General features: G+C 40.5%; 1 protein-coding gene, 1 long non-coding RNA gene and 1 other non-coding gene across 4 annotated transcripts in view; all 3 read left to right on the top strand.

Annotated features, from left to right (window-relative positions):
• Positions 1-25,868, top strand: part of LOC131219511 (uncharacterized) — a 50,648-nt gene extending 24,780 nt beyond the window's left edge. The window contains exon 3 of the long non-coding RNA XR_009158229.1: positions 25,551-25,868. This is a non-coding gene — a long non-coding RNA (uncharacterized LOC131219511). The remainder of the gene's footprint in view (positions 1-25,550) is intronic.
• Positions 1-25,868, top strand: part of LOC131219510 (disease resistance protein RPS5-like) — a 39,939-nt gene extending 14,071 nt beyond the window's left edge. The window contains exons 3-5 of one of the 2 annotated variants that reach the window (XM_058214683.1): positions 7,843-7,913; positions 19,536-22,643; positions 25,554-25,868. In XM_058214683.1, the coding sequence (XP_058070666.1) occupies positions 19,541-22,504 (2,964 nt within the window). In that variant the 5' untranslated portion in view covers positions 7,843-7,913; positions 19,536-19,540 and the 3' untranslated portion in view covers positions 22,505-22,643; positions 25,554-25,868. The remainder of the gene's footprint in view (positions 1-7,842; positions 7,914-19,535; positions 22,644-25,553) is intronic. The other variant, XM_058214682.1, reaches the window with a different exon arrangement.
• LOC131219714 (small nucleolar RNA R71) lies at positions 3,582-3,688 on the top strand. Its single transcript, XR_009158360.1, has one exon. It is a non-coding gene; the product is annotated as a small nucleolar RNA R71 (small nucleolar RNA).
• Positions 25,869-26,317: the final 449 nt, after the last annotated feature.

Genomic DNA, 26,317 nt, shown 5'->3' with positions numbered 1-26,317 from the left:
CATCATCTGACACACATCTCCTCAGGATTTAGTCTGGGCAATATTTAAACAAATAAGGATCATCCTAGAAAAAGTTACGTACCTTGGTGAAAAATTTCTTCTTATCTTGCATAGTCCAATGTGTCGGTATGGAACCTTTGGCAAGATAATTAGCAATATCAGCGAACCAAGGTAAATGGGAGACTCTGAACAATTATTCATCAGGGAACATGTCATTGATATGTGTCGTTTCAAGGAAATCAGAGGGATTAAGGCGAGAAAGATGGTCAGCCACTACGTTCTCTACTCCCTTTTTATCTTTTATTTCTAGGTCAAATTCCTGGAGTAGGAGGATCCATCGTATCAGGTGGGGCTTAGCATCATTCTTAAACAGAAGATACTTGAGCGTCACATGATCAGTGTAAATAATGATTTTGGATCCAATCAAGTAGGACCGAAATTTTTCCAAAGCGAACACTACGGCTAAGAGTTCATTTTCCGTAGTCGAGTAGTTCACTTGGGCAGGATTTAGAGTCTTACTCACATAATGAATAACGTAGGGTTTCTTATCTATTCTCTAGCCTAAAACCGCCCCAAGAGCATAATCAGACGCATCGCATATAAGTTCAAAAGGAATGCCCCAGTCGGATAGTTGTATGATGGGTGCACTAGTCAACATGCCCTTAAGCTTAGTGAAAGCTTCCTGACATGGCTCAGTCCACTCGTATGGTGCATCCTTTTGAAGAAGATTACATAAAGGACGGGAGAGGAGACTAAAGTCCTTTATGAATCGCCTATAAAATCCTGCGTGTCCTAAGAAGGATTGTACGTCTCTAGTGTTCTTGGGTGGAGGTAGGTTAGAGATAAGATCGATTTTTGCCTTATCCACCTCGATTCCTTTGGACGAGATAATATGTCCAAGGACAATTCCCTTATGAACCATGAAATGGCACTTCTCCTAATTAAGTACCAAGTTCTTTTCTTCACATCTTCTCAGCACACATTTAAGACTCTCCAAGTACTCGCTGAAAGATGAACCGAAAACAGAGAAATCGTCCATGAAGACCTCTAGATATTTCCCCACCATGTCAGAAAAGATACTTATCATACATCGCTGAAAGGTGGCAAGGGCATTACATAATCCAAATGGCATCCTTCTGTAGGCAAAGGTGCCGTAGGGACATGTAAATGTGGTCTTTTCCTGATCCCCAGGAGCAATTTCAATCTAATTGTAGCCCGAATACTCGTCAAGGAAACAGTAATAGGAATGACCAGCTAGCCTTTCCAAGATTTGATCAATGAAGGGTAAAGGAAAGTGATCCTTCCTCGTGACGGTATTCAACTTTCTGTAGTTAATGCACATTCTCCAACCAGTAGTAACTCTTATTGGTACGAGTTCATTATTGGCATTGGCTACGATGGTAATCCCGGACTTCTTAGGAACCACCTGAGTTGGACTCACCCATTGACTATTGGATATGGGGTATATGATACCCACATCCAATAGTTTAAGAACCTCGACCTTAACCACTTCCCTCATGTTTGGATTTAGTCTACATTGTGATTGCCGAGCGGTGTTCGCATTATCCTCAAGATATATGTGATGAGTACAAATCGAGGGGTCGATTCCCTTGAGGTCCGCTATCGTCCATCCAAGGGCTCCCTTATGCTCAATGAGAGTAGATATAAGCATACTCTCTTGTTCTTTCTCCAGGTGGGCAGAGATCACCACCGGGTATGTCTCATCTTGACCTAAATAGACATATTTCAAATCAGAGGGCAAAGGTTTTAGGTCAAGCTTCGGCGGCTTGAGGATAGACGGTAGAGGCACTACATCAGTTTGGGGCAACTCTTCAAATTGTGGCCTCCACCGGTTAACTTCAAGTACCGGTGCAGTATCAAGCAAGGCACGCGTCTTCCTAATCATGTCATCATCAAAATCATGGGAGTGGGCCAGGCACGTCTCTAAAGGATCAGAGGATAAGGTCAGAGGTGTCGTATCTTCCACTAAAGAGTCAATCATGTTAATGTCGTGGAAATTGTCATCATCCTCTAAGTTTCTGCCGTTATTAAAAAAAATGTTTAACTCCAATGTCATATTTCCAAAGGACATAGTCATGACACCATTCCTGCAATTGATAATTGCGTTTGAAGTGGCAAGGAATGGGCGACCAATAATGACGGGAATCTGAGTGCTCATGTTATTGATGGGTTCGGTGTCCAGGATGATAAAATCTACAGGGTAGTAAAATCTATCAACTTGGACCAACATATCCTCAATTATCCCTCTTGGTACACGAACAGAGCGATCAGCAAGTTGTAGTGTGGTTAGGGTGGGTTTTAATTCATCTAAACCTAACTGTTTGTATACCGAGTAGGGAATCAGATTGACGCTCGCTCCTAAGTCAAGAAGTGCATGATCACTTCGATGGTCCCCGATTACACATGATATGGTTGGGCTACCGGGATCTTTGAATTTTTATGGCACGTCTTGCTTTAGGATGACACTCATTTTCTTGGTCAAGAAGATCTTCTTTTGAATACTCTGCCGTCGTTTGGTCGTGCATAAGTCTTTCAGGAATTTGGCATATGAAGGTATCTGTTTTATGACATCAAGTAGAGGAATGTTGACTTTCACTTGTTTCAACACCTCTAGGATATCCTGAGAGTTAGAGAGAGGTTTTGGTGCGACCAACCGTTGGGGAAATGGAGCAACTGGCTTTTCTAGAAGTTCTGGTTTTAATTTTTGTGGGGCCTCACTAGATCCATTATTGTTGTCCTCTTCTGCTTCTTGAGGCTTTTCGGGCATAACCGGAAGGGTTTTATCAACGATCTTCTCACTCCTAAGAGTGGTGATGGATTTAGCGTGCCCCATTTGATTTGAAGAGCTGGGATCACTTATCTCGTATTGTGGTTTAGGATTGGGGAGCGGTTGTGCAGGAAGCATCCCCTTTTCTATAACCGTCATACGTGAATCCATCTTTTGCATAAAGTCTCGCATTGCCTGGGTCAGCTCTTGCATGGAAGTTTGAATCGGTTCTTCTTGAGGTTTTCCATTATTTGGATTTTAATTGAAGGAACCTTGAGGGGTAGCAGTTTGTCCATTTCTCCAACTAAAGTTTGGATGATTTTTCCAACCAGGATTGTACGTATTAGAGGTTGGTCCATTGAAAGGTCTTTGATAATTATTTACGGCATTGGATTGTTCATTCAACACTTCTCGAAAGGCGGGTATCGTAGGACAATTTTCAGTTGTATGAATGTTGCAATCACATATACCGCAAACACTTTCATTAACCTTATCTTTCTTTCCTTCCATGGCCTCAACTTTTCTTATGAGCGTAGTCACTTTATACTTGAGATCATCCTCTTCTTTCAAGAGATGCAATCCACCTTTCTCCTTAGATTGAGTCAACCTATATGTGGTGTTCGATTTTGGATAATAGTCTCATGATTGTGTTTTTTCAGCAAGACTATCGAGCTAATCCCATACCTCGTCAATATTTTTATTAATGAATTCTCCATTACACATTGTCTCGACCATTTGGCGCATGGAAGATGTCAGTCCATCATAGAAAAAATTTGTGATGTGCCACGTTTCAAAGCCGTGTTGTGGGCATGAACTGACCAAATCCTTGAACCTTTCCCAACATTGGTAAAATGTTTCATCCTCCTTTTGGGTGAAGTTCATGATTGCCTTTCTAAGGGTAATTGTTTTATGATGTGGAAAAAATTTCTTTATAAATTCCCTTTGCATATCATTCCATGTGCCAATGGATCTAGGACGCAGTGAATGTAACCACGTCTTAGCCTTCTCCTTTAAGGAAAAAGGAAAGAGTCTCAGCCTGACTGTGTCCTCAGAGACATTTTGAAAATATAAAGTGGCTATGATCTCATCAAAGTCTTTCAAATGTAGATATGGTTCTTCAGATTCAAGCCCATGGAATTTAGGAAGGAGTTGGATAACCCCTGGCTTGATGTCCATATGTCCTGTATTTTCAGGAAAAATCATGCATGAGGGCGTACTCACCCCCGCTGGTTGTAAATAATCTCGTAAAGTACGAGGCGGGGGTGTTTGGTGCACCTCATTCTCATCTTGAATGTCCTCCACCCTAGGTTGGGGTAGAAGAGGTTGGTTTTCAGCCATCACTTCAATTAACTCAGGGGATTTTGAGTGGTGTTTAGTCCTGCGATGGATAGTTAACCCCTCAACCAATCCTCCTTCAGTCAAGAGACGTCGAGTGTTATCACGGGCCCACTTGGGCATAAAACACTCGCAGCCCTCAATCTAATTTGAAACCTAATCCTAAGAAAGGAAAAGAAAATCTAGAAAGAAAGAGAGGGTTGGAAAGAAGTTACCAAATTGGAGTCCCTAAGTTAAAAACCTACAAAAGAAAACAAAACACGTTAGTTTCTAAACAAAAATTCTACAAGTAGAAAATTTCTAAAAATAAATTAGGAAATAAAGTTAGATTCTAAAAGAGTTAGAATTGGAAAGTTACTAAAAACAAAAATAGAAAGTTAGTTTCTAAAACGGAAAGTTCCAGAATTAGAAAGTTTCTAAAATAGAAAATCTAAATCTAAAATTAGAAAGTTTCTAAAAATAAAATAAAGGAAAGATGAGTTAGTTTCTAAATTTAGAAAGAATTTCTAAAAAGGGAAATAACTAACCTAGTTTCTAAAAACAAAAGAGAAAAGTTTCTAAAAATAAACTATTTCCTAAAAATATAAAAATACTAGAATTAGAAAATTTCTAAAACTCAAACCCTAATTCTAAAAATAGAAAAAGTAGAGGAATTAGAAAAGGATTACCAATTTAGAAGTTTATGTCAGGATCCTACAAAACAGGAAAACAAGTTAGTTCTAAAAATCAAATAAAAATCTAAAACTAAAGTTAGTAAAATCCTAATCTTAAACTAATTCTAAACCTAATTAATTTCAGAGAATCGCAACATGATATGAGGGTTAGGAAAGGTTTCGTCATCCAACCATGCCCAGGAGACGATGGTGAACAACAGGGCTTCCTGACATCATAATCAAAAGAAGGAAGGGAATATGCGCAAAGCTATCGCAGACCCATTGTAATTTTAGTCATAACAGACCATTAAAAACTGAAAACATTTCCTTAATTAAACTAGTATCAAGTTTAATTCAATCTAAATAAAAGGCATAAACAACAAGTCTCCCCATCACGCTACAAGCTTCACCTCTTAGCCCTAACTAAGAGGTTAAGCTCAACATGATGGAGCTAGATCTCTCAAAAATAGAAAAATAAAAACATAATCAAAGAAATTTCTAACAAATACTTCTCTATTTCTCTTCCTCTCTCCCTGACGTCCCAGCTAACTGCATGCCTCCACCGCAGATCGGATAGAAATTGAATTCCCTCCTCTTCTCTCTCTCTCTTTTCCTTTTACCATTATTGGCCCACAGAGTCCAGGCGCTATTCGGACGCACGGCCTGCGCAAAGGCTTCCGCTGTGTTGATGGTGGAGCCCATTATTGATTTTAACAGGAGAATCCAAGCCGTCCATTGCGTTCCTCTCGAAAAACCGGTTGGAAAGGGGTATTTATGTACGTCTTTTGATGCGGCCCATTGAATCTTTGCTTCCATCGTTCATCCTACATTTTAACGGTTAAAAACCGATCTTTGTTGTTCTCTGGAATTACATCACCTAGGTTAGGATGATGGGGAGCGTGGGCTTCTTATGGACGGTCCAGATCCGACCGATGAAGCACGGTGGTGGCCCACAAGATTCCTCCGCAGGCTCTGTTCTTGCGTAAACAGAGAAAAAACAGATTTCTTCCGCTGTACTGCTGGTGGGGCCCATGATTAAATTCAATTGGGAAATCCACACCGTCCATTGAAATCCTGGCGAAAATCCAGTCAGGAATGAGTAGTTTTGGTAGGTTCTTGTGTGGCCCACTGTACTAACTCAATTCGCCATTCATCTTATGTTTTCTGACGATTCACATGTGTACATGTGCATGGGCCAAAAAGGAAAGTTAGGTGATGGTCATGCCCCCCTTCTGGGCACGTTAAACGGTCCAGATCTTCAAAATATGATATAGGTGGGACCCACTAGCCAAAAACGGACGGACAACATCCGTTCGCTGTCCCTGCGTAACAGGAAGATGGGTTAGCCCGTCTTTGACCGGGCTGACTGTCTGGTGCATGGCCGGTGCGTGTATACTATGTACACACATTGTACACGTAGGGTCCACTGTAATGTTCGTGAGCATCTGCTCTGTCCATTTGATGTGTCACTCCATTTAAGGCATTGAGAACAAAATTGAAGTATTTTCAGATACCAGGCGGGCCCCAAATCACTGATTTATGGACTGATTTGTCCGTTGGGCCACTTCCAGAGGGATCCAATGGCTGAAATTTGATATGTACGGTTAGTTTTTGGTCCACGAGCCATGTATAAAGTTTCGAGCCGAACAGATGATGGAAACCCAGTGATCTTACATTCTGGCCGACTTTCAGGCCGCTTGAGCTTCAGTTTCTCGATTTTCGCGGATCCCTGGCATGTAATTCCGTCGATCTTGGTCCTCTAGAGTCCGTCCCTTACCTTTAGTGTCATCAGAGCGTTAAATTCATGCTTTAAGCTTCCTTTTCAGTCCATGCTCGTAAATACACTCTGCATCACAAACATGATTAAAGCGGGCCATTAAACGGTATCGTGTTCGTAAATCCAAGCAATAACTGGGGTCTAATATGCAATATTTAACCCCCTCAACATCAGGCATGGTGGTATGGACACCGTGTCCGACCTGTCGGCCTACGCTGGGGTGACGAGCCTCCCCATAGTGACCAGTGAGAACTAAGACTTGAGAGCCGGACATGGTGGTATGAGACACTATGTCTATGCTGTCGACCTACGTTGGGGTGAGGAGCCTCTCCGTAGTGACTAGTGAGCACTAATGGAAGTGATAGGTCCTTGTTCGAACGGCCCCCGTCAAATTACCTGGCCGATGGTTCCGTGCCAGAGTACCATTCAAAAGACCGAGCATGAATAGAATTGGGTGACAAGTCATTTCCTTTGTATTGATTTAGCTTAATGTGATAAACCCACACCTCTGTAACACCCCAGCCACTGTTTATCCGGGTTGTGGTCCGAGCGTGGGTTGAGGTGAGCCGATTGATCCAGACCCCCTTTGAAAATAGCGCTCCAGTCGGTCGGGGCAGCGTACTGTGGGCTGTTACAACCTTGGAACTGAGTGATCATACTCAATTTGGGTGGCGATCCATTCTGGGTTGATCTTCATACATTTAGGTATCATATCGTACCTTTAGAATTGTTGATTTGTGAGATAAACAGGTGACACCTTAATTTGGATCAAGGGACACTGGTGAGGAGCCGACACATGCCACAACTAATCATGTGATCCGGATAATGACTCGTGATATAATAGCGGTATCCTAGCTTTGCCAACCTGCTATATAAACTGGGACTAATAATCACTTGGCTAATCATGCATTAGAATACGATATTGCGATTTGGTGTTAGAGTCACTTGTGAGGGAGTGTTGGTCATTTGTGAAATATATGTAGAAGTTGCTTATGAGTTAGTGTTGGATTGTGAGGAGTATGCATCATTTCATCATTACGTTAATATACTTACCAAATAGAATAGGAAAATGTTTGTTTACTATGTAATCATTACTTGCACTTTGTTGTGTTGGTAACATGTGTAACTTGTTTAATAATTATGTATTAAAGATAACATGCTTGAGTGGATAATACATATTAATATGTATTTGTTGTGAACTTACTAATCACTAAAATGTCTCAAGTAATAATCTTGGAAATATTTCTTCACTATGTTGTCATTTGACGCCTCCTATTTGACATATGCAGATAACTCAGCAATAGGATCATTCAATGGTGCGCTTGAGGCGGCCAATAGATCTCTAGCTTCTTCCTGCTAGGTAGTTGTTCTTCTGTTCCTATTGCAATTATTGTAATTTGTATAATTCTCATTTGGGCGGATATCATCTTTTAAATGTATTTTTATTGTTAGCTCCGTATTTATATATTTTTGTTATCTTTACCTTGCTTTGGATCTGCTAATTTGAATTGTGCTACTCTGATTGATCATGTGAAAAATGAGTGTGAATATGTACGAGGTCACATGCATTTCATTAAGTTAACACTTGGAAACTCAGGACCAGAATCTATATACTCAAGTTTTTGAGGTGTTACAATACATAATTAAGCATTAATTCAAATACATAAGTATAATTAAACATGTGAGCAAATGACAATCCCAAATACAATCATATATAGTGGTTCGGCTACTTACTTACTGTACTCCTGACGGACACACTCAACCCATAAGTGTACTAGATTTTACTATCGGAGGTTTTAAATTAGATTAACCTTTAACCTTTACAGCCCTACACAATGACTCTAGACTTTAGGCTCTACACGAGCGAAAGTCCTACGCAAGAGCCCAGTCATTTAGGCCTTATATAAGAACCAAGGTCTTACACAAGAACTTAGTTCGAGTTTAGATCTCAAACTCTTACTCTCAATCCTATACACAGAAAGAAAGTAAAAATGGACTCTTAAATATGACAACTTACTTATCGGATTAAGTCCTTTTTATAGCGCCTTCTTGGATATCTTGACCGTTGCTCTCCTGTGCTTCAATCGGCTCCCCGATGCTCCCTCGATCAAGATGTCGTTGCTTTGCCAAGGTTTCAACTCTAAAAGATCAAACACCCTACATTTGATGCTCCTCCAAGGTAACCAAGGTGATGGGAGGTTGGTTGAATCTCCTACAACTAGGGGAAAGTTGTTTTTCCTTGAAAATTCACATAGATAGGTCTTCTAGACGATTTGGACAATGGTATGCCAAGATAGCTTAAGTCCAATATCTAGAAAATGGAAGAGTTTAAGCACATCTTCAAGGTGGAGGTTGGAATCCTCATGAGAGTGTTAATCTTAAGGAAGATGGCTTAGAACTCAATGGAATAGAGGCTTAGGATGAGGGATGTGAACATGTAATCTCCTAAGCTTCTATTATATCAAAAATTCATGCAAAAGCCCAAGAACCAATTGTCATCTATAAAAAGTTCGAGCTCCAATGGTAAAAAAAAAAATTGGGTAGAAAACAGCTCGTCCTTCGATGTCATCGGTAAAATCATATATGTGAGGTACCTTCGATACCATCGAGCTTACCCTTTGATGTCATCGAAGGTGTCGAGAAAATTATAATTTCAATGTATTTCTTGCTGACAATTCTGACTCTCAATCGATGCGATTGAGGGGTCATTTGATTCCATCGAACTTAACCTTCGATGCCATCGAAGGTGGCCTCGATGACATCGAGAAAATTAGAACAAGTGTCATTTTGTTACTAGACAATTCTAACTATTGATCGATGTCATCGAACAGGCCTTCGATGCCATCGAATAACCATCGAAAACTACTGTTTTAGGCTATCTTTTACACAGCAGCTTCTCAAATCTACTAGCCTTATTTATCATGTTTCTCTTAGTTTTCTAAGGCTAAGGAATGATCAATTAGGTATTCCTATTAAGCCTAGATCATCTAGAGGTCTAAGGTTGTTTTGTATCAAGGGTTAGGGTCAAAGCACCTCATTTATCTATTCTTTGCTCCTTGATGATTCATCTTCGCTTGTGTTTTTGGTCTTCACTTTTCAAGGGCTTAACCAACTACTTGACACAAGAATTCATGTGATTGACAAATAGGGTGCAAAAATCATTGCACTAACAATATACAGTTCCAAAAAAAAATGTCATGGTGAAGATCTCTCAATGCCCCAAAGATGTCTGCCACGACTCTCCAAGTGACGTGCCTGCTACATCGGCCCGTCCGACAGTTAGAAGAATGAGAACTCCTCTTGATCCAGATATGCATCCTCCAACGCATCTGCTTCAATGACCCTTATATCTATAATAGTTTCTAGTTGTTATTTTAAAACACTATCCCAGAGTGGGAGTGAATGATCAACTTAGTGGTTTCATTAGTTCTGAGTTACGCATGTTATCAACCCAATCAGCACGGGAAATGATAAAATAAGAAATCAATCATTTCCTAAATACTCTTGTTAAATTTTTATTTGAAGTTATGACATGGTGCATGCTCTTTTTAAACAGCACTCCCTCATAAGCGACTTCAACACCTGTTTTACATATGCCAACACTTCCTCATAAGTGACACCACCACCTAATCACAACATCTTATTTAATGCAATGCAGTGAATGCATATGTTAGGTAAGTAGTTATTTAAGTCCATTCATCTAGCATAATTGGGGAAGGTGTAGGGTACCCTTATTTTATCATAGTCTTAACTGAATCACGAGGCTCGAGGCAGCCGTAACAGCTCCTTACTATGTCCCTTGATTCGTAATCGGGTTCATCACCCAAAGACAACTCCCCAATCAATGCGGGGCTAACGCTAGCCCGACTGATCTCAAAGGACCTGGATGACACAGCTTGGAAGCACAGGGTTAGGCATCCCATCGATGAGTGGAGAACGTCCATAATAAATGTAAGAGTCGTCACCCAAACATGATTGTGCAGTGGTCATGGTACGATTCCAATCTGATGAACTACGCTCATAGCCTTCTTGATTATTCATTGGTCACTACAGGGAGGCTCGTTGTCATACGCCAAACTCGAAAACCGGACTCACAAAATTTTCAGTCGCCGAATCCAATGCTGACAACTTCCATAGTACCCTATTCTCAGCTCTCAGCTCCCATATACCAGATTCCGATCCTGGAATCCTACAAGGAGGATTTTTAGGGTGATTTTGAATTTTTTTTTGTAAAGGAGCATAACCACAAGTGTACCCAAGTTGCAAAACATCATCAACATATATCCACTAATATAATCTTTGAGTACAATGCTGAAAGGAAAATACATGATATAACAAAACTCCAAAAGATCGGGCACATGCTCCTGCCTCAATGTTGTTACAGTCTAGCATAACCTGCACATAACGAATGTGCATAAGCTTACTACGAAGCTTAAAGAGTGCATGCGTGTGTGCGTAATACATGTGCCAAGCATACAAAAATCAGAATACGCGAAAATGATAGAGGGTTAAACTGGCAAGTCTACAAATGCCATCAGGCATACCCAGGCTATGCGATGTGAAGGCCTACATGGCCAAATGTCATATGCTAAATATACAATGCAATGTGTCAATCTTCAACTACTCCACATGTCAGAATAATTCTCAATTGGATCATCATCAGGGTCTAGTAAACTTCTGACACTGGTTGTTGCTCATCACGCACAAGACCAAGCAAGTGCAAAAGACCTCACTATCCACCTCCTTAGTGGTACACAAAAACCACCCGGTCCGTCGATAGCGAACCCATTTCAAGAGTTGGTCAAACTCAACATATTATATAACCCTTTGTACCTAGGCGGATAAAGTCAAACCCCATTCCAACCGGCCCCGACACAGTGGGAGACACGGACTACCGGTCTCCATTCATCGCGCGCTCATGAATCCACTCAGTTTAGACGATGGAGCATCCTACTGGTACCACATGGTTTAGGGACTTTCACCTAGGGATGCCTGTGACACTTTATAACCTCAGTAATTTCCAATGTCCATCATGTGCCAGCAACAATAAGGCTACGGGATCACCTCCCTGGTGTCTCTAGGGAGTAGATGTATGTGTCACACAGTGCAAAATTCATGAATCACACTATCTAAGGCATGCATCAAACCTGCGCGTATCACGCGAATCATGCGAGGCGACCCTATCTCATATAGAGTCCTCTTAAGTATCTCAAGTCGAACGGCATATACTATGAACAATCATCATCCACGACATGCATACAAATGATGTGTATGGGCATATAATTGGGCATGATATCAATTACAATAAGCATGTTATCAGTACGTCCTACCAGGCTAAATACATGAACATTTTATCAAACATTCATGAGATAATCACCCTTAATTGGCACATCATATTTAAAGAGTTGGAACCGAATGACAGGCCTCACTAGAAATGTAAAGGTCCATGTGGCATGACCCACTTGAGACTAGAATCGGCTCCTCATGTAGCCTATAAGGCATAGGTAAAATACATACACCAAGGAGGGGTCCACTGGGAGTGACCCGAATGGATACCCACACGTGCAACATGTCCCACTATGCTATCAATATATTTGGGTACATGGCCCACTAATGATATCCCAAAACAATCGGATTATCAACGACATCTCTATAATTATTTTATTAGGATGATGTGTACCATCTGAACATTTCTGACATAAATCGGCAATTATAGATCGATGGTTAGTCACTAGGATGTGATCCTATGCTCATGGCCCATATGAGATCTGGATCAGCCTCAATTTTGGGCCCATAGCCTAACATGATTTGACAAGACGTATGAACAAAGTGGATGTGATACATACATCATGTAGGGTCCTACGTGTGGACCCAACTTTCACACCCCAAGGTGGGGGTCCGCCCCCCCAATTGGGCGCTGGCAGCATGCTGTGTTATATTATTTTATTTGTGTGTTTTGGTCACACGATCAAAGACATCCACACTTACATAATCTACTCCGTTCACTGGGTAGACCAGCGTGAGAAGGGCCCAATAAGCTCTTACTGGGGACTGGTTTGGATGAACAGGGACCCCATGGTGGGCCTAGGAAGGTTTTAACATACAAAAATCGTTCCCCTCCATACAGTCCTCTCGAATATTGAATCCGCCTCATATTTTATCTTATAGGCTAAAATGATCTGGAGAAGTTGGTGGGTGACTCATATCAAATATATACATCAAGGTGGGTCCCACTTGTGAGACTCGAATTTGGCCAGGGTTACCGCCCACATGCATGGCCTCCCTTCTTATTATTATTATTATTATTATTATTGTTATATACATATTTTTTATACACTATCAAGGTGTGCCCCAAATGGATGATCCACTTCGTCCACTGTCTTGGCCAGCTCGAGCGGGGTCTAATAGACTCTAATTTGGGCTGATTTGAATGATTAGAGACTCCACAGCGGGCCCCAGAAGGTTTCAACATATGGACAATGTTTCTCTTAGTACGACCCACTCGAGTCTAAAATCTAGCTCGTGTTTAGGCCAACGGCCTAAAATCATCCATAGAATCTAGTGGATGACATGGATTAAATAAATATATTAGGGTGGGTCCCATAGTAGGCCACTTGCTCTCGCTCAGGTTAGGCTTCCGCCACCATCATGCGAACCTCCCCCCCCTCTTTTTTTGTTTTGACGGATGGGGCCCATACTGAGGTGATCCATTCCGTTCATCGAATTTTTCAGCTTGCCGGTGACCCAAGGAGATCAATATTAGATAGGTTCGGGGACACATCACAATGGGCCTTAGAAAGTTTCAACAGTGGAATTTTGTTTCCCTTAGTGCAGTACACTCGGGACTCAAATTTGTTCCATTTTCAGCCTATAATCTAAAATAATCTATAAAAAAATGTGGACGAAGTGGATCTAATATATACATGAAAATAGGGCCCACGAGTGTGGCACCCCCTCCACATCTGAATGGTTTTAACTTGGAGTGCGCCAGCCCACCATCCCTTCTGGTGTGGTGTGGTCCACGTGATGATTAGATCAGCCTCATTTTGGGGATCTACGGCCAAAATAACGTGTTAAAATGGATGGACAGCATGGATGGAACATATACATTATGGAGGGGTCCATGAGTGGAGCCATTTGCTCTCATGGTTACCCAGGCAGCAATAGAGTCCAGGCACGCTATTTGCACACCAACGGCAGCCGCTGAACCCCTCTTTATTTTTATCCTATTTATTTATATGTGGGGTACATGTGAGAGATCCAAACCATCCATCAAGTTGGCAAACTCATGGTGGGCCATGGGGCTTTAGATCAAATTGATTTTGATTCCCTTCCCACCATCCAAATCCACATAAACCTACCAATATTATTAGATTGGAAATAAATATCACGGTGGGCCATACAAGATGGCTCATGCTGTGATAGTATACGAGACAAGCTCTCCAACAACATGACCCACTGTTCACTCCACAAGTATAGGGTTGTGATGTAGTAATAAACTCGGTGAGACCGAAGTCGAATCCCAAGGGACTGAAACCTGTACGTTATCTAAAACTAGGTAGAATTAGAACTAGACTAAGATGAAATCTAAATTGATTATAAATTGAGGAATAATGGTGAAGTATTAATGTAAAACTTAAGAAATTTAGAGGTAGGAAATTAGGGATTCAGAGGATCCACTTATAGAGATCAGGGAGATCTTATGCCTGTTACAAGAACTCAACTGGACTTATAGTCCCATCTTCATGAAAATCAAGACTGAACTTCCTTTAATATAGTTTTTAAGAGATGAAAGGTATATGAATTAGAATGGATTCCATCACTAAACCATGCCCATGAGACAAAGTAAACAACAGAATTAAACTAATTACTAACCAATCAACAATGTATGAAGGTTAGGAAGGGTACCGTCATCCGACCATGCCCAGGAGATGATGGTGAACAATAGGGTTTCCTAACGTCATAAACATAAAAGGAAAGGAACATGCTCAAGCTATCGCAGACCCATTGTAATTTTAGTCACAACAGACCATTAAAAACTAAAAACATTCCCTTAATAATCAAACTAATATCAAATTCAGTTCATAAATTAAATTAAAGGCATAAAATAGAGTCTCCCATCTCCTACAAGCTTCACCTCTTAGCTACCTCTTAGCCATAGCTAAGAGGTTTAGCCCTACATGATAGGACTAGATCTCTCACATATCATTTGAAAATAAATATTAACTGAAACCAAAGAAAAGCTCTAAATTTCTCCCTTTCTCTCTCCCTTTTACGGACGTCCATAGCAACTCCTTGAATCTGATGCCCAACTTTCCAGCCGTGGATGATGATCCACTCTCTCCCTTTCTCTCTCCCTTTTATAAACGTCAGCAAGGTCGGTGGAGAGTTTCCGCACTCCATGCGGAAGTTTTACGCAGCAAGCGCATGAAGTCGGTGCGAAAGTCTTACGCACTCCCTGCGTTAGCTTTGTTACGCAGTCAAGAAAACAGTCCAAGAAAATGGTATTTTCCTTGCTTCTGTCAAAAAGAACAGCATACCCTTGGGCGTTTTTGGACGAGCAACATGATGGACGGTTTGGATCTTTCAACTGATCAGCGATGGTGGCCCACCCTTGTTCGTACGCAGTTCTGTTTCGCAACAGAGCATCATACGTATGACGCTGTGAAACTCGTGGGCCAGTGATTGGTATCAGACAAGGGATCCATTCCGTTAATTGGAATGCTCTCGAAAAACCATTCGGGAAGGAATGTTTTTGAAATGAAATCGATGTGGCCCATACGATCTTCTGAGCTACCGTTCATCTTGCGTGCAGCTGAGATCTTCATACGTCTGCTTTCATGGTGGAGAAAGGACACCTAGGTGAGGTTAATACCCCCCTGTACAATATTAACGGTCCAGATGGCTGATCTAGATGAGGTGTGGGCCCCACTGCGTGAAACCGACGGACGGACGTCCGTCCGCTGTGGCTTTTTCTAGGTTTAAAGAAACTGGTCGGTCAGCGTGTGTTGACCAACCTTAGGCGTAGTGGTGCACGACCTGTGCACGTGCACGTTGTGCACGCACAGTGTACATGTGAGGTCCACTGTGATGTTTCACTGAATCCGCTCCATCCATCCTGTTTTCCATATAATTTAAGGGTTGAGAACAAAATTGGAGCATTTCCAGATATCAGGTGGGCCCCAAATCAGCATTTTATGGGCCGATTTGTCCATTGGGCCACTTTCACAAGGATCCAACGGTTCAAATTTGATTTTTACGGTTAATTTATGGCCCTCAGGCCATATATGAAGTTTCAAGTTGAACGGATGGTTCGAACCCTGTGATCTTACATTCTGGACCAATTTCGGGCCACTTGAACTTCAGTTTCTCGATTTTCTCAGGTCTCTGGCATGTAAATCCGTCGATCCTAGTCCCCTAGGGTCCGTTCCTTGCCTTGGTGATTCTGGAGTGCTAAATCAACTCTCTTAGTACCCTTTTCCAGTCCAAGCTCCTAAATATACCTTGCATCAAAAACACGATTAAAGCAAGGCGTTAAACGGTAGCATGCTCGTAAATCTAGGCAATAACTAAAGTTTAGCATACAATATTTGACCCTCAACACCCACCCTACAACATCATAATCTTAGGACAAATAAGGAAAAAGAGAAACAAATGAAAAAGGGGCAAGGGAAGGACCCAGCCATCGAGGTGGCCCCCTATGACTATGGGGTCCACCATACAAGTTATACATGATCAAGGTGGGTCTCACTCTTGTGGGCCCACTAAAATATAAAAATCACAATGAAAGAGAGGGTTTTAACCCTCTCATGCAGTCACTGTGAGGATGGACGGTCGGATCGGGCCGGATCGTAGATCGAACGGCTTGGATGGTCTACCAAGCTCGTTTCCACTCCTAATCTCCTCTAATCACTCTTTTCTCTTTTCTCTTACTCTCTTGATCCTTTCTAATCCTCTCACAGGCTCTCTTTCTTTTCTCTGAATCTCTCCCTAATCTTTCTTTCTTTTCTCTCTTTTTCTCTTAATCTTTCTCTACTCTTCCTAGAAAATGGTAGAAATGAGAGGGAGTTAGGGAGTTTTTATGGTAGAGATTTTTGGGTGGATATGGAATTATGAAAAGAGGGGTAAAATGAGGAGAAAAAGAATGAAATAATGATGGCTAGCATAGGTAGGGGTATGAGTTGTATGAGAAAGGTATGGGCTTGTTTAATTAATGGGGAGAGAGTGACATGAGTGATGGATGGTTTGATTGATGGATTGATTAATTTGACAACACAGAGATCTATGAAAGTGCGACCCGCGTGCGTTGCGCGGCCCACTTTGGATTATGCCAAAAACTATGACTTCTAAATTAGGAATCGCAATGGGGCGTACTGCGTGGCGTTGGAATCGCGACGCCTGCGCGGTCGCTAGGATACAAGTCTCGGAGTGTTGCGGTACTAAAATAGGGTCGCGATCAAAACTCATCGATCTAGTGCACCGAAAATATGCCGGCATCGAAAATAAAACATACAGAGGGTTAATTAGGGTACGAGTTTTACACTCGTCATCCCATCGTAGGCCGACAGCTCGGATACAATGTCCCATACCACCATACCCGGCCCATGAGTCTCGGGGTATCCTAGATTTTATTCGTTATTGTCATACATCACAAACATAAGTGGTCAGTTGACTTTTAGGATGGTTCGATCGACTTGGAGTACACCAGCTCGACCGGCATTGGGTGCGAGCATCCTATGTAGTCTAATTACTATCGGTCGTCCGTGTTCGACTTGGGTCATCCAAACAAGTTTGGGGTGGTCGACCTAACTCGAGCCACTTCCATAATCTTGGCGGTTAGTCAACAGACCAAATATTGTAACAATCCTAAGTATCGCTACGGATTAAACAATGTATCATGCAATCGTAGCATAGGTTCCACCGCATAACCACTTAGGCATTTCATCATGTGAGCATTCATAAAGAAATACATTCAATAAAGCATTAAATCAAACACGTGAGCATACATAGAGTAATATGATCACTTAAACATTAAATTAAGCATGTGGACATCGACAAGCAACACATTCCACCACTTAGACATTTCAATAAATATGTGATCATCCATATACAACTAAAAGTATATATTATCGCTAAATCAAGATGTAGACATACTAGCATGCACACACTCATCTATAAGTAATTAATCACTGACTGAGACCCTCAAGGGTCGATAAAAGATAATCTAAAGATTACCTTTACGATAAGTCGCTCGGCTTAGCATTCTTAGGGTTAGGGTTTTAGGAGAAATCACCAAGACCTATGCAATACAAAGGGGTTTATAAGTATTTTGGGGAAAAACTTCTAATTTCTCTAGGGTTTGGAAGTAAGGGTCGGATTTTATCGTATCGCTACCAAGAGGATCCAAAAACGGCTCTGGTTGCCGCAAAGACCGCAGTCGAAAGAGGGAAGAACAGTCTCTCTCGATCGACCCTTCTCTCACACCCCTTTCTCATCTTTTCTCTCTCTCTCTCTCTCTCTCTCTCTCTCTCTCTCTCTCTCAATTTTAGGACTAGGGCACCAAAATTCGTATAAGGGGAGGGGTGTAAGATAAGATGGTATTTATAGTGCTAATTTATGCCCAAATGGCCCTAATGGCACTTTGTCCATCATACTAATTCTAGGGGAGGTCGTTTCAGACTAATGGGGTCCAAGTTGAGTGATCTTAGGCACCATCTTGGCTCAACATCTACGATGGACATCAAGCCCAATAAGACTGACAATATTTTATAGTTTCGGGTTTAGCGGACCACCATCATGCGGTCTAGATCTAATACAACGAATCAGGGCACTTCTGGGAGAAGTAAATCCCCTGTACTAGTCACGGGCCTCGGTTAGTGTTGGGATCAGCTAAGTTCGTGACGTTAACCAGTTATGATTTGTGGAAACGGTTATTCGACCCTAAATATCCTAAATCTGCGATCTTAGCATGGTTTGTCCTTTTAGTTTGACTATTACGGTCCCTTCACAGCTCTGCTTGTGGACATACTAGAGTTTTAGTATGAAAATTTCCAACAAATTACACAGAGTGTAGGTTTTCTCAAGAGTAGAGAATGTTGTGTCGGTTCGACCGATAGGTTCCGATGGTGTTACGTGGTTTAACATAAATCAGGGTATTTAAGTTCGATTGCGATTAGGGCTTAATTAATATGAGTATTTTCTCTCTAAGGGCTAGAGTTTTGCAAGGTAAGAGGATTCTATACACTTGTAAGGGCTTGGGAATGGAATTTCTTAAGATGATCACTATGAAAGCAGAGATTACAAAAAGAAAGAGCTTACCCGATTCGAACAACCTCAAATCTCACCCTTGCTACACCCCTTTGAAGCCCTAAGATGATTTAGAAACCCTAGTAATACCTCTCAATCCCATTTACACCCATATATATAACTTTGGAAAGAATCTCAAATGAAATCGGAAACAAATTTCGCAAATCTGGTGGATTCGCAAAATTCTATGCGAAAACGTTCGATGTCACCGAACACCCTTTGATGGCATCAAACAATTAATAAAATTGTCCAGCGACTAACAAAGGAAATTCGGGAAATACTCGATGACATCGAACTTGTCATCGACAGGCTGTTGATTTAACAAATTTAAGACATCTATCAACAACATGCTCCCCTGCTACCAACAATCCCGCCATTAAGAACCACTAGCAATAGACCCACAACCTGACTTATCAGATTGCTAAATGAAATGAAAATGGTTTTATTTGATATATTATGATAAACCGAGCTTAAGAACATATATGTATGAAATGAAAATGATTCTGTTTAATGACTTACTATGTCAATTGCTAAAAACAGTTTATAATCAAACTCATTTCTTTTTTCTTTTTTATTTTCTTTCTAATTGGAATTCTTTCTTCATTTTTTTTCCAATTTATTCTTGGTTCTTCTAACTTTCAATGTCTGATGTGTCTGCTTCCATTGTCCCTTGTAGTGACCATGGTGAATTATTTTACGGCTGTTCTCGATGTCGTGAAGTTATTGTGGGATCCTCTTGCTCGACAGATAAGTTACGTGAAGAATGTAGAAAAAAATGTGGAGAATTTGAGAAAGGAGAGAGATGTACTTACTCATGAAGAAAGTGACGTGACTAAAGAAGTTGAGAGGGCTAAGTTGCAGCGGAGGGATCCCAAGGCTAAAGTGAACAGTTGGTTGAAAGACGTTAATGATGTTAAAAATGAAGTAAGTGACATCGAAAAAGAATTCAAAGAAAACATGAGATGTCTCAAAGAATGCCTACCCAATTATTATAACCGAAGAAAACTAAGCAAGAGAGCTTTAGAGACAACTTCCAAAGTAAAAGAGCTCAAGGGGAAGGTCATTTCTGAGGATGCGATTGCCGTTGATCAGTTACCGCCAACCGCACATACTTTACCCACCCCATCTTTACGAGCTAAAACATCGGCTGAAATAATTTCAGAGCAGATTTTGGGTTGGATAAAGGATGCAAAGATAGGAATGGTAGGCGTATATGGGATGGGCGGGGTAGGAAAGACGACCATCATGATGAACATTAACAATCGTCTCAAGGATGCCAAGCTTTTTCAAAGTATTATCTGGGTGACTGTGTCTGAAGATCTTAACTTGAAGAGGCTACAGACAGATATTGCAAAGAAAGTCCAACTGAACTTACAAGAGGGCGATGATGAAGTAAACAGAGCAGCAAAGTTACATGATGCATTACTAACTAGGCAGAAGTTTTTGCTCATCCTAGATGATTTGTGGAAGTCATTTCCACTTGAAAAAGTTGGAATTCCTGAACCTAACGAAGAAAATGGTTGCAAGATAGCATTGACATCTCGGTCATTGGATGTTTGCCGTGGAATGAAGACGGATAAAAACGTTAAAGTAAAAGAACTTTCCAAAGAGGAAGCATGGGATTTATTTAAAGACCATCTTGGTAGCAACGTGGTGCTGGCTTCAAATGTACAAACTATCGCAAAGCTTGTGACCGAAGAATGTGGAGGTCTACCACTAGCGCTCATCACGGTTGGCGAGGCTCTTAGAGATATTGATGATGTTCATGAATGGAGTCATGCATTAAATCAATTGAGAAGCTCAGAGTGTGAAATCGAAGGCATCCAGGACGAAGTCTTTAGGCGGCTACAGTTCAGTTACAATCGCTTAAGTAATGAGAAGAGTCGTGCTTGTTTCTTGTACTGCTCGTTGTATCCGGAAGATTACAAGATCCCTGTAGAAGAGGTGATTAAATATTGGATTTGTGAGCAGTTAATAGATGAAAGGGGGGATATCCAATCTCAAATTGACAATGGACATTCGATAGTGAACGGGCTAACACGTGCTTGTATGCTAGAAAGTTTCATTGATGAAGTTGGCATTAAGTATATAAAGATGCATGACTTACTTAGGGACATGGCGATCGACATAACCAAGCATAACCCTCGGTTCATAGTCAAGGCTGGGACCGGAATGGAAGAGCTTCTAAAAGATGAGGAATGGGTGGGAGATGTGGAGAGGGTTTCATTGATGAGTAACAGAATCCATAACCTCGTAGCAACGCCCAACTGCCCTAAACTCACTACCTTGTTTTTACAAGGTAATCCTCTTGAAGGTCATATCACTCCATCCTTCTTTCGAAATCAGCATATGTGTGGCCTCAAAGTTCTGGATCTATCTGATTCTAGAATCGAGTGTCTGCCTGACTCACTTTCTAGTTTGGTGAACCTCCGTGCACTGGTGCTAACAAAATGCTGTTATTTGTCCGCTATTCCTTCACTAGCAAAGCTGAATGAGCTGAGGCTGTTGGACCTTTCTTTCACAAACATCGACCAACTTCCGCAGGGGATGGAAAGATTAGCAAACCTAAGATTCCTTGATTTATCGTACATGTACAAATTGGAAAGGATTGATGCAGGAGTAATATCTAAGCTTCCCCATCTTGAACACTTTACAGCATGGCAAAACAAATTGATTCTGTCAATCATATTAGATGATCAGATGGAAATTCTAACTCGATTGGTTCATCTTAGACTCTCCTTTTCTAATCTTGTGACCTTCTCACACTATGTCCAATTTGGGCAGTCGCATAAGTTGAAGAAATTCTCTTTCTCTATAGGAAATATTGTGTGTAAGGAATCTTACATCAAACTAGATGAAATCAACTATTTATATGAGTTCGAGCGTTTAGTATATCTTGGAGACCTGCAAGTTGGCACTAGAGAAAGTCTCCACTTGTTGCCTGCCAACACAGTGGACTTGATCATGATCGAATGCTCAAATTTCACCCGACTCTCGCTTCTCTCCTTACAGAATGTGGAGGGATTGAAGTTTTGTCGCATTACTTGGTGCTTCAGCATGAAGTCTGTTTTATCAGTCAAAGATAATGTCTCTTTCCTCACAGCCTTAGAGCATTTATTTCTTGAGAGTCTACCAAATCTGCAAACTGTTTGTCGAGGAGTTGCTACACCTGGCACCTTTCAAAGCTTGAATTCCATAATCATCTATGACTGTTACAAGTTGAAGAATCTATTTTCAGTAGGGTGGTTGAAGAACCTCCAAAACCTTGAAAAAATTTCCATAAAAAACTGCAATGAGATGACAGACTTGGTGACCGAGGAGGAAGATGAAGAGATAAGTGCAGCATATAACATCACATTGCCTAAGTTAAAGAATCTCTATCTTTTACGTGTAAATAAATTGAAGAAGATTTGCAGCAAGGTGCTTGTGTGCAGTTCTATGGTCTTAATTCAAATTGAAGGTTGTTCTAAGCTGAAGAAGATCCCTTTCTCTGTTGGCACCTCATCTATGGCTTTTCAAGGAGAGATTAGGGGGACAAGAAAGTGGTGGAATACATTGGAATGGGATGATCCTGCCACCAAACCTCTCCTCCACCCCCTTTTCAAAGAAGTGGAAGGAGATGATAATGATGATGATGACAACTAGGACAATAACAGCGGTAACAACAGTAATGAAGAAGAAGAAGATAGTGATGGTGATGATGATGATGATAATGATGATGATTGCCATGAAAAAGAAGCATATGAAAAAGAAGAAACAACTATCGCAACAATAAAAGAAGCAGGTACCACCCTAATATGATATTTCTTACATGTAAGTTGCCAATTCTTTCATTTATATTTTGAAATGTCCCAACCCTATAAAAAAACACTATAAACTATTTATCTTACTTGCATTGTGGGACACTTTCTAATAATCCAATTCATCAATTATTAAGTCTATATAGTACCCATTTCATGAGCTGCCATGCAAACATCATGGTGGTCAAGTGATCCAAACCATCCTATAAATGTCTCATAAATGGACAGTCAAGATCGCTTACAAAAGAGTAGGTCCGATGGTATGCAGTAAACGTGGCAAACATGCGTGCCGATCACAACTGTTGATAGGCGGGACACCACTTTAATAGGCTCTATCAAGTATTAGATCGAGACAGAGAAATGGTGGACATTGTAATGTCAAAATGATTGGATGGTCAAAGTTCTCTAATCACTGCCTATTTTGATTGAAGCATCGGGCCCTCCAAATCGACATTCTCGATCTCCGCATGTTTTTGCCCTGTGAGTTGTACGGGCCTTGCTTCCTTTATATATATATATATATATTACTTTCAAAAGTTTGGACGGTCCTGCTTATTTTTCTCTTTCATGACTGACAAACGAACAGATGGCGAAATAAGGAGGTTATAGTGGATGGAGTGAGGATTCGGAGGGGAAAAAGGCTAGCAATCCAATGACCCAGATCATTCAACTACATGACATACATGAAAGAGTCCACCAGTCGATGAACTGGTCAGGTTAATTCGATCTTAGTATTTCAATTAGGGTTTTCTTAATGCTATCAGGTGAGGCCAAATCTGTTGTTTGTGATGAACGATGAACTTTCCTATTGTGCACCTAATTTGTATACGTGAGGCCGTAGCTCTTTCATCCATGCCAGTGATCTGATAGCCCCTATCATGGATGTATGAAGTATTTGCAATTAGTCAGTTTTAACATTTGCATTGTTGACATATAAATACATGGTTAAGAAGAAATGCAGGGAAAGACGAGAGATATTCAATGATTAGGATCTTTCCCTTGTTACAAACTTGGTGCATCATAAGGAAGTTCCCTATTGGTAACATAGGAAACTCAACCTCTTAGACACACATTTGTGTATGTGTATATATAGGAATGCTCAGCTGAGCATGAGTTCTCCTTTAGAACTTTTTGAGAACTCATCTCTGATTATATATATATATGAGCCCAAAATCTAAACCATCCACCTAATGCATCACCCCATAAAACTCTCAGAGCTCAACTTTTACCCTGATTTAACTTTGGTGGACCATGGTAAAAGGAAATAGTTTCTTCCCTTGATTTGCCTTTATCTTTCATCATGGCATAAAAATTGAGCCCTAAAGGTGCTGCATCAGGTAGACGGTTTAGATTTCAGGCTCATATAACTAGAAATGAGTTCTCAAAAAGTTCTCACGAGCTAAGCATTCCTCTCTCTGTATATACAAACATATGGATATATTTCATTGAAGAGTTTCAATTGATTGACTCTTGCACTCAATTTTTTTCACTCTTCACTCTTACTAACATGGATAGAAAGGAAGAGAGAAATGGGTAGGACAGTCAGAAAAACACTTCGGTACCCTATGAAGGATCTTTTTTCTTTTTTTCACTAACCCGCATAAAAACTACACTTTTCAACAGGTAAGCACACCTTGTTTACAAATTTTGCTGATTCAACTCTTAGGTGGGCCACTCTATAAACTCATACGTAAAACCTCTAAATTTATGTAGCATGGCCCAAATCTTTGAATATTGTGATTTTTGCATAATTCTTTCATCATGAGAAGGCACATCAGATAAATGGATTGGATGGTACGTGAACACCAAGGGAAGCGGGTTGCATCGGCTAGATCTGTGTGGGAGCCCACCATGATGTATCTGTTTATCCACGTTGTCCATCCCTTTTTTTAGACCATTTTAAGGTATAAGCTGAAAATACGAGGCAGATTTAACGCTCAAGCAGACCACACCAAATAATAACCTTAGGTTGCATTAAATGCACAAAGCATTAAATGCGAAAGTCATTTGTGGTATGGTACATTTGATCGTTGGATCTGCCTCATTTTTAGGCTCATACCTTAAATAGTACCAAGTGACATTTACAAGTGAAATATTAACTACATATTAGTACAACATGTATTTTTTATTTCACAAAATACTTGTTACTTTAAAAAAAAAAAAAAAAACTATTTATTCATGTCCCTAAATGCACAAAATTATTCATTATTGGAAATTAACTATAGGGGCAAAAATTAGTCCCCACCACTTGCATTGTAATATATATTTAGAGTATTAATATTAAATGCTTAAAGTTTTTATAATTTATTATCGTCCGTCAGTGTCGTTGTGGTTCTTGTTGTTGAGAAATGATATTTATGGACCAGGTTTTCTGTTGTTACTACTAGATTAGTGCTTAAGCTTTACCATTCCAATGCTAAATGTAGGAAAAAGGTACATCCGGCAAAAAGAAATTAATGTGAAGGAATATGATATTACGGGCCCTTATTGTTTTAATACTCGCAACTCGGACTCGGTGACTCCCAATAAATATGAATCACCCCCCAAGTCACCCTACTCGAGCGAGTCGGGACTCGATCAAGGCCAAATGAGTAAATCCGAGTCATAAGAGTATTTTAACCATGGCTCTGATGCATGGGATATGAATAGTGTCCTAATTAGATGATGGGAATGGACAAATTGTGGATAGAGATGCCATCACTAATCTCTCAAGATGGAAGATCCTAACCCTCGGATTAGTGTCCAAGAAATAGACAGTTACAAAATAATTCAACAAGCTAGTGCCTATAAAAGGAACAAATTCGACGGCTAGGAACTTCCATCTGGTAGAGTTTTAGGACAACTTTTTATAACATTCTACAATTTAACTGTTCTTTCCTTTTACTTTGTAGCAGGTATGCATAGATGGATCCTCAAGCATAACTATCTATGGTGTGGACTTCAAGTTATGGTTTTGATTTGTTATGGTAGATTGGGATATCTTTTAGATTAAGACATTTTCTTTTTTCTTTTTAATTCAGATGTGTATCTCTTAAGATCTTTATAAATTTCTCTTAGGACACCCCACCTCTCTATATATTCTTCACATTGTTAATGGGATAAATATAATATTTTCAGGTTGGCCATATCAGTGGGAGCCATGGCTTGTCTTTAAAGAGTGATAGGGCTGGTTGGATTGTGAATGAATGAAACATATTTTTCAATAGCTAGTGCTCTGTTCATGTGTGCGCATTTGGAGGATGTGTGTGGTAGTGTCACGCCCTAAAATTCGGAATTGTGAAGTACTTGAAGTGGAATGTGAATTTCATACATATATATGACTTACCATACCATCCATCCATTCTCTAAGATGATTTTAGGGCATGAGCCCAAAAATGAGGAAGATCTAAAGCTCAAGTGGACTACATCATAGGAAATAATGAGTATTGAAGGCCTACCAAAAACTTTTTGAAGGCCCCAAAAGTCATGGATCAAACTTATATTTGTGTTTTCCCCTTATCCATGTCCCTGTGACCTCTAATTCAAGGACGCTGATTGCGTACTGACAACATCAGTAGCAAGGTGGCTCTTGATAGTGCTCGGCACCACATGATATATTTGTGTTTTATCCAAGCCGTCCATCTATTTTTTCAAGATCATTATTGAGCATGAGCCTAAA

This window comes from Magnolia sinica, chromosome 11, assembly GCF_029962835.1.
Source record: "Magnolia sinica isolate HGM2019 chromosome 11, MsV1, whole genome shotgun sequence".
Taxonomy (NCBI): domain Eukaryota; kingdom Viridiplantae; phylum Streptophyta; class Magnoliopsida; order Magnoliales; family Magnoliaceae; genus Magnolia; species Magnolia sinica.
The sequence above is the reverse complement of the archived record's forward strand: the minus strand, read 5'-3'. Positions and strand labels throughout refer to the sequence as shown.